Raw genomic sequence first — 8324 nt, 5'->3', positions numbered from 1 at the left:
CACCCCGCGTCCGTGTTATCCGTCTGGGCTGGATGGTGGCCTGGGGGTCGGGCGAGCCTCCCCGTCCCCCAGAGGTCACACGCCCAAGCCAGGCCCTGACTCAGGGATGGCGGCCTGGCCGCCCAGGGGCGGATGCGGAGCCGACTCATCACTGCCCTCTCCCCGCCACCGCCACCCGCCATCCTGTGTGATCCTGGGCCTCTCAGATCACTTCCCTTCTCAGAGCCCGGGCTTTCTCAGCCGGTGAAGGGGCTTAAAAGTCGCCTCCTTGGATGCAAGGGGTGTAGTGAGATTTGCTGGTGTGGAGAGTGTGTCAGGCGGGTGTGCCAGGTGCTGGGTGGCAGTTGTCTGAGCAGCTGCTGTACTGAGAGAGAAAATGACGGAGCCCAGCCCTCTGTAGCCAGTGGGTGGGGCGGGAGGTGGTTCCAGGACTCAGGAATGAGACAGGCATCGCCGTACCATAGGGGAAGCAGAAAAAGAGAGGAGGGAAGAGCTGGCTGGAGGGCCAGCCTCACCTTCAGGGTGGGTGACTGGCAGGGTCCGCCTGGGTTGTCAGTCTGGGGCCGAGGACGAAAACGCAGGTTTTTCCTGCGTTTACCTGCATGTGTACACACTTTTGACCCCAAGTACAAGTGGCCAGACCACTTTTCCCTGACCCCATCCCCACCACCCTAACCTGGGGTCTCCGTTCCTCTTTGCTGAACTGGGAGAGTCTGAGTCACCAGCTGGGAATGTGGCCCTAGGGGGAGAGGAATACCAGCCGCGGGCACTGAAGGCACGTGCTGCCCCAGACTTGGTGCCACAAGGGCTGGGTGCCAAGGTGGGCGTTCACACACTGGGGGAGTGCAGTGATGCGGCCCTGCCCTGCAGGGTGGGGAGCCACGGTCTCCACAAGCGAGAGTTTGGCCCTGGCTGTGTGAATCGCCTGTGTGCTGATGGCAGAGTGAGGGTACAGGTGGGGCCTTTGCAAAGGCTTGGAGGGGGGAATCCCCCCCCCCAGGCCTCCAGTCAGAGCGTGGAATGCTGGGTGAAGGAATCTGAGCAGAGCTAACCACAGTGCCGGGTGCTGGGCTCTCACCTGAAACAAGCCAGTTTTGTCCTGGCCCTCCTGGGGCCCAGAATCCAGTAGGATAGACAAATCTTAGGCCAACACTTTTGTCACAGGGGGGCTTTTATTAGTCCCATTCTATGGGTGAAGAAATTGAGGTGCAATGATGAAATGACTTGTCTGTGTTCTCACAGCTGGTGAGAATTGGTTCTGTGGCTCCCCAAAGGCTCCCATGGGCTGGAGGAGCCATAGAAGGTGGTGAGCAGGGGCTCTGTGCTTCACCGTGACATCCTTCCCCCAGGGCGGCTACTTCCCTGAGAATGTCAAGGCCATGACCAGCCTGCGATGGCTGAAGCTGAACCGCACTGGCCTCTGCTACCTGCCCGAGGAACTGGCTGCCCTGCAGAAGCTGGTAAGGGGCTTTGGGCAGGCAGGGGAGGGTCCCTGTGGATAAGCCAGATGGGCAGAGCCTGTGGAGAAGGCAAACAACTTCTCCAGAGAGAGGAATAACACTGACAGCTGTGAGCACAGCTGGAAGAAAGGGAGTGGGCACCCTGTCCAGGGAGGTATGCAAGAAGAGGCCGGGTCCGTGAGGGAGGGAGGCTGCAGGGGGAATTGGGCCAGCGTGGCTGAGGCCTTCCTGGATGGTGCAGAGTTGTGGAGGCAGGCGGGGACTCTGGACACCCCATCCACCGTACTGAGCCTGTGCTCCCCATTCCGGCCCAGGAACACTTGTCTGTGAGCCACAACAACCTGACTACGCTTCACGGGGAACTGTCCAGCCTGCCGTCACTGCGCGTGAGTGCTGGCCGGGAGGCCACCGGGCTTGGGGTTGGGACCAGGGTCTGGCCGGGGACATGAAGCCTGGGCCAGACGCCAGGCTGGGCCAGCATCTCTGCCCACCTCCGTGTCAGGCTCAGAGGCTCAGGTGTCACAAGAGGGGCCCCCTTGTTAGAGGTTACAGCAGTGCCCTGCGTAAAGTAACCCATGTGGATCAGAGAATTCTCTCAGGAAAAAGAGAAATCCAAAATCTTACCAGCCATTATGGACAATAACTACGGTAATAATAACCAATACAGGCTGAGCCATGTTCCCATTATTCTGTTAGGATTTTTTCATATGCTCTAACCCTCCACTAATGTTGCGGAAGAGAAACTTGGCCACCAAGGCAGATTACTTGCCCCAGGAATCTGCCAGGCAGTGGTAGAGCTGGGGTTGAGTAGGGTTTGGCCAGGAGCACCGTGTACCTTCTACCCAAGACTTGAACGTCCCAGGGCATCAGGCCCTTGGCCAGACCCTGTAGGCCTCAACAAGGGCCGTTCTCATCTGAAGTCAGAGCCCTGGAGATGTTTCGGGCACAGCTTCTCACTTGGACTCTCTGAGTTCAAAGCTGGGCTTTGCCACTTCCTGGCGATGTGACCTTGTACAAATCCCTTCTGCTTTCTGCATCTCATCTGCAAGTGCAGTGGTTGGGAGGGGCAGCAGTGACCTCGGGAAGCAGCAGCAGGGTGCCACACAGGCATTCGGACTGGAGAAGTGGCGGGGCAGTTCCAGTGACTCCCGTTGTCACTTGCAGTCACAGCACCATTCTCTGGCCCTGTTCCCTCTCACGCTCAAGCTTTCTGCATCTCTGTAAGGTGTAAGGAGGTGTCAGCCTTAAGTTAGGGAGAGAAAGCAGACTTCCTCTCAGTCCAGATGCTGATTTCGAGTTCTCTCCCTCTGTTCTGAAAACCCTGACTCAGACCTTATCCCTATCTTACCTTCTGGCATTAAGAAGAAGAGAAATTGTTTGAACAGAAAAGATTCCCTGAGGGCCCTGTGCTGAGCTCCGGAGCACATTTGAGCTGGGCTTTGAGGTGTGAATAGGAGTTCACTGGGAGGCTAGTAAGAGCCCTCCAAGAGAGGGGGCTATTTGATCAAAGGCCAGAGGTAAGAGAGTCCTCAGGCCTGGCCTCTGGTGAGCCTCCTGAGGAGGTGTCCCTCTCTAGACTCTCTGTTCCTTTCTGGGAGTAGAAGCCAAGAATCATAGACTCTTATGGTTTATTCCCAGGCCATCGTGGCCCGAGCCAACTGTCTGAAGAATTCCGGAGTCCCCGATGACATCTTCAAGCTAGATGACCTCTCAGTCCTGGTCAGTGGCTACCCACTCATCTGGCCCCTATGCTAGCCGGACCATCCAATCCCCACTCACTATAAAAGTCCCTGGGGCCATTGTCATCCCGTTTTGCAGATGGGAAAACTGAGTCTTGGAGTGGATAGTACCTTGCCTAAGGTCACTTTTGGAGTCAGATCCCTAACCCAGGCACTCTTCCTCCCAAGTCCCTGACTGTTTCCCTTTGGCCCTGAAACCCCCTCATCTACCCCCACACCCAACTCAGTGCCCTGGCCTGATCCCCAAGCTTGGCAGAAGCCTGGCAGGGTGGAGACTCCCCTGACCTAGGTCTTGCCCCTTCTACCCAAGGACTTGAGCCACAACCAGCTGACGGAGTGCCCGCGGGAGCTGGAGAACGCCAAGAACATGCTGGTGCTGAATCTCAGCCACAACAGGTGCCAGGCCAGCCGGGGGCAGGGGGCAGGTGGGCCTTGGGGGGGTGGCCGGTGCTGACTCAGGTGGCTCCTGCTCCCCACCCGTAGTATCGACACCATCCCCAACCAGCTCTTCATCAACCTCACCGACCTGCTGTACCTGGACCTCAGCGAGAACCGCCTGGAGAGCCTGCCCCCGCAGATGCGCCGCCTGGTGCACCTGCAGACGCTCGTGCTCAATGGGAACCCTTTGCTGCATGCACAGCTCCGGTGGGCGCCCCCTCGGGCCGCATTCCTGCAGAAGCCACCCTGAGGAGTCCGGCCTGGCCCCTTAACTTCCCAGAGCCCCAGCCCTTCTCCACTGGGCCCAGCCATCCCTCCATGCAGGCGGCACCCCTCAGTCTCCAACCTCCTAAGTATCATGTCCACCTCTCAGTCCTGTCTTCCCGCTTACACGCCCTGCAGCCACCCTTGGGCTTGTCCCTTCAGCCAGATGTGACCTCACACCTACCCTCAGGGCCCTGTGCTCTTGGTCCTGCCCTGCCAAGCCCCACCCTTGACACCCCCTAGGTGGGCCCTGGCCCTGACCACTCACATCACCCTGGCAGGCAGCTCCCAGCGATGACCGCCCTGCAGACCCTGCACCTGCGGAGCACCCAGCGCACCCAGAGTAACCTCCCCACCAGCCTCGAGGGTCTGAGCAACCTCGCAGGTCAGGCAGCCCCAGGAGCCCCTCTGAGCTGTGGCCCCCTCTGGGCCCTCTTGCTTCCTTATGGGTGAAGGGGGTTGAACCCTGCTCCTCAGACCAGTGCCCAGAGGGAAAAAGCTGCAGTTATGTTACAGTGACTTCTGCGATTATGATGATGTCTTAACGCTGACTTTATGCCCAGACACCCCTCCCAAGCCCCGTGTGAGGGAGTTTGTCCAAATGGAGAAACTTGGGCGCACGGCAGTCGCCATTTGCCTAAGGCCACGCAGCTCAGAGGTGGCAGAGTTGGGGTTCACACTAGGGCTGGCTGCCCTGGCACCTGCTGTATGGGCCCCAGCTGATGCACCCCACCCTGCACCCCAGATGTGGACCTGTCCTGCAACGACCTGACGCGGGTGCCTGAGTGCCTGTACACCCTCCCCAGCCTGCGCCGCCTCAACCTCAGCAGCAACCAGATCACAGAGCTGTCCCTGTGCATAGACCAGTGGGTGCACGTGGAAACTCTGAACCTGTCCCGAAATCAGCTCACCTCACTGCCCGTGCGTCTGATACCCTCGGTAGGGGTATGGGAGGGAGGCGGTGAGCCTGGCCCTGACCTTCCACCCCTGCCCATTCTCCCTCCAGTCAGCCATTTGCAAGCTGAGCAAGCTGAAGAAGCTGTACCTGAACTCCAACAAGCTGGACTTTGACGGGCTGCCCTCGGGCATTGGCAAGCTCGCCAACCTGGAGGAGTTCATGGCTGCCAGCAACAATCTGGAGCTGATCCCTGAGAGTCTCTGCAGGTGCTGGGCAGGGCTGGGGCTAGCAGGGGCGCTCCCAGCACAGAGAACCCCAGGATCGTAGTCAGAGCCCACCCTGTGGTCGGTGCAAGACTGACAAAATGAAGATGGGTTAATTTTTTTTTTTTTTTTTTTTTTTTTTGAGACAGAGTCTCTCTCTGTTGCCCAGGCTGGAATGTAGTGGTGCAATCTCGGCTCACAGCAGCCTCCGAGCCCCGGGTTCGAGCGAATCTCCTGCCTCAGCCTCCTGAGTAGCTGGGATTACAGGCGTGTGCCACCACGCCCAGCTAATTTTTGTATTTTTGGTAGAGATGGGGTCTCACCATGTTGGCCAGGCTGGTCTCGAACGCCTGCCCTCAAATGATCCACCTGCCTCAGCTTCCCAAAGTGCTGGGATTACAGGTGTGAGCCACCGCGCCCGGCCCGGTTAATTCACCTTTGTGGATGAAGACCACAGTCCCATGCCAGCCATTCCCAGCTTGAGCTCCTGAGAGCACCCTTGGGAGGGCACTGTTAGGGACAAGGCCACATGAGGTGGGAATGCAGTGTTGCTTCCCTCCCCTTCTGGAGGCCACAGTGCCCACAACATGGCCTCTTGGCTCTGAGAAGTCCTTTAGGCAGACAGCAGAGGCCCCCGCCTGTTCCTCTGACCCCACCTGCCTCCCCTGCCCGGGACTGGGGGTTTGCTGCCCACTTCCCCTTGTCCATCACCTCCCTGAGGCCCTGGCCGGCCCTGTCTTCACAGGTGCCCAAAACTGAGGAAACTTGTCCTGAACAAGAACCGCCTGGTGACCCTCCCAGAAGCCATCCATTTCCTGACGGAGATCGAGGTCAGGCATGCTGGCCTAGAGGGCTCAAGAGAAATGAGCAAGGGGTGTGCCCTGGAGCAAGGGGGACCCAGCAGGGGCCTCCTCAGGGGGGTGGCCAGTGCCAGGGTGCCCGTGGGGAGAAGGTGGGCCAGCTCCCTGCATCCAGAGTACACTCCACAGTCTCATTTAAGCCCCCAACCAGCCCCAGAGGTGGGTGGGAGGAGAACCCAGGTCCCTGACCTCTCAGCCCTGGCGGCTGCAGACAAGAGCAAGAACCTGGATTGGTGTGTCTGGGAGGTGGGACCCGGGCTCAGGGCCAGCTCTGCTCACCCCACGGGGCAGGTCCTGGATGTGCGGGAGAACCCCAACCTGGTCATGCCGCCCAAGCCCGCGGACCGTGCCGCTGAGTGGTACAACATCGACTTCTCGCTGCAGAACCAGCTGCGGCTGGCAGGTGCCTCCCCTGCTACCGTGGCCGCGGCTGCAGCTGGTGAGTGGGGAAGGATCTGGCCTGGGAGCAGGGGCTCCTCTCCAGGCCTCAGATGACACCATGCAAATGGGGTGGCGTACAGCTTTCTGAACCCTGGTGGGTAGAGTTGGCCCCTGGTGGGTCGCACGCCCAAGGGGGCAGCAGGCCCAGTGAGGGCTCAGCTGTTTGCCCCTCCCTTAAGCAGGGAGTGGGCCCAAGGATCCTATGGCTCGCAAGATGCGGCTGCGGAGGCGCAAGGACTCAGCCCAGGATGACCAGGCCAAGCAGGTGCTGAAAGGCATGTCAGATGTTGCCCAGGAGAAGAACAAAAAGCAGGAGGTGAGCCAGGCCAGGGCTGGGACAAGGCAGGGAGCCTTAACTTCTACTGAAGGCTGACCCTGGCCTTGACCCTGGCCAAGAGGGATGAGGGGCGCTGGGCAGAGAGAACAGCTGTGCAAAGTCCCTGAGGTGTGGGTAGCAAGTCAAGACTAGCCTGAGTGGCTTCACAGAGTCAAGCCATGCTCTGACTCTGCCCCCAGGAGAGCGCAGATGCGCGGGCCCCCGGCGGGAAGGTGCGGCGCTGGGACCAGGGCCTGGAGAAGCCACGCCTTGACTACTCCGAGTTCTTCACGGAGGATGTGGGCCAGCTGCCCGGCCTGACCATCTGGCAGATCGAGAACTTCGTGCCTGTGCTAGTGGAGGAAGCCTTCCACGGCAAGTTCTACGAGGCTGACTGCTACATCGTGCTCAAGGTGAGGGCCTGGCATGCTGTTAGGGGCCATGTGGCCCGGTGCCTTCCTTCCAACTCTAGAGTTTTGTTCAGGGAGGCCAGGTGGGAGGTGGGCAAGCTGCTAGAGGTGGTCCAGGCACCTTTGTACTGCCCAGGGGCACAAACGGGCAGCACAAAGCCCCTGGGGCTGGGAAGCCTGTGCTATTCAGAGTGGCCTCTCTGGGGTGGCCGGAAAGCCAGGACGACGAAGGCTGATGTGGACGGTGCCTTGGCTTCCAGACCTTTCTGGATGACAGCGGCTCCCTCAACTGGGAGATCTACTACTGGATTGGCGGGGAGGCCACACTCGACAAGAAAGCTTGCTCTGCCATCCACGCTGTCAACTTGCGCAACTACCTGGGTGCCGAGTGCCGCACTGTCCGGGAGGAGATGGGCGATGAGAGCGAGGAGTTCCTGCAGGTGCCAGCCCATTAAAATTGGGGGTGGGCAGAGTGGGGGACCCAGAGAACTCTGGTGCAGGGGCAGTGGGCCCAAGGAAGGTAGGCAGAACAGGTGGGCAGGTAGGGAGCTGGGATTAAAGGGGGCTGGATCAACGATACTGTGCGGGACCTAAGGCAGAGGGCAGGGTGAGGGCTGAGGTAGCCAAAGCCTGGGTCAGTAAAGGAGAGTTCTGGAACATGGGGCAGAATTCAGCCGGGCAAGGGTAAGGGTACAAGGCTGGGCGCGGGAGCTAGACCAATGGGCTGACACGGGAGCTGAGAGTAGGTTGGAAGGGGTGTTGTCGAGAGCAGTGAGGAGGCAAGACCAAAATCTGTTATTAGGAGGCAGGGACACACCTGGGTGCCAAGGAGGTGGGGCCAAGGGTGGGACCAGAGTCCAGTCTTGAATAAATTACTGAGCAGTGTTAGCCACCAGCTGGTTATACCTGGACATATGTTCGCATGTACACACACACGGAGTTTATGTACAAATACCCCCTGCCTGAGATTTTTTTTACCCATATGCACCCAGGTTTCCACTCTTCCATGAACCCACTTGCTTGTGTACCCTGATATGCATGCATCTAAACATGCTGCTGGCATCTTTACACACTTGGGTGAACGCATCCATATTTTTCATACATCCCAACATCCCAATGTGTGTATGTTTATAGGCACACATGTGTATTTATTTTTATTTTTTTTTTAGACAGAGTCTTGCTCTGTCCCCAGACTGGAGAGTGCAGTGGCGCGATCTCGGCTTACTGCAAGCTCC

At 58.9% G+C, this 8324-nt stretch overlaps 1 protein-coding gene across 3 annotated transcripts in view; it reads left to right on the top strand.

Moving 5' to 3' along the window:
- Nucleotides 1-1090: 1090 nt before the first annotated feature.
- FLII (flightless I homolog (Drosophila)) overlaps nucleotides 1091-8324 on the top strand; it is a 13419-nt gene continuing 6185 nt past the window's right edge. Inside the window, exons 1-13 of one of the 3 annotated variants that reach the window (XM_011975281.1) lie at nucleotides 1091-1460; nucleotides 1775-1846; nucleotides 3099-3179; nucleotides 3510-3595; nucleotides 3683-3844; nucleotides 4183-4286; nucleotides 4647-4822; nucleotides 4908-5065; nucleotides 5808-5892; nucleotides 6214-6361; nucleotides 6546-6679; nucleotides 6880-7092; nucleotides 7350-7529. In XM_011975281.1, the coding sequence (XP_011830671.1) occupies nucleotides 1380-1460; nucleotides 1775-1846; nucleotides 3099-3179; nucleotides 3510-3595; nucleotides 3683-3844; nucleotides 4183-4286; nucleotides 4647-4822; nucleotides 4908-5065; nucleotides 5808-5892; nucleotides 6214-6361; nucleotides 6546-6679; nucleotides 6880-7092; nucleotides 7350-7529 (1680 nt within the window). In that variant the 5' untranslated portion in view covers nucleotides 1091-1379. Of the gene's footprint in view, nucleotides 1461-1774; nucleotides 1847-3098; nucleotides 3180-3509; nucleotides 3596-3682; nucleotides 3845-4182; nucleotides 4287-4646; nucleotides 4823-4907; nucleotides 5066-5807; nucleotides 5893-6213; nucleotides 6362-6542; nucleotides 6680-6879; nucleotides 7093-7349; nucleotides 7530-8324 lie in introns of all 3 variants that reach the window. The other 2 variants (XM_011975280.1, XM_011975282.1) reach the window with 2 other exon arrangements.

Source organism: Mandrillus leucophaeus, unplaced genomic scaffold, assembly GCF_000951045.1.
Source record: "Mandrillus leucophaeus isolate KB7577 unplaced genomic scaffold, Mleu.le_1.0 Scaffold153, whole genome shotgun sequence".
Lineage (NCBI taxonomy): Eukaryota > Metazoa > Chordata > Mammalia > Primates > Cercopithecidae > Mandrillus > Mandrillus leucophaeus.
The sequence above is the reverse complement of the archived record's forward strand: the minus strand, read 5'-3'. Positions and strand labels throughout refer to the sequence as shown.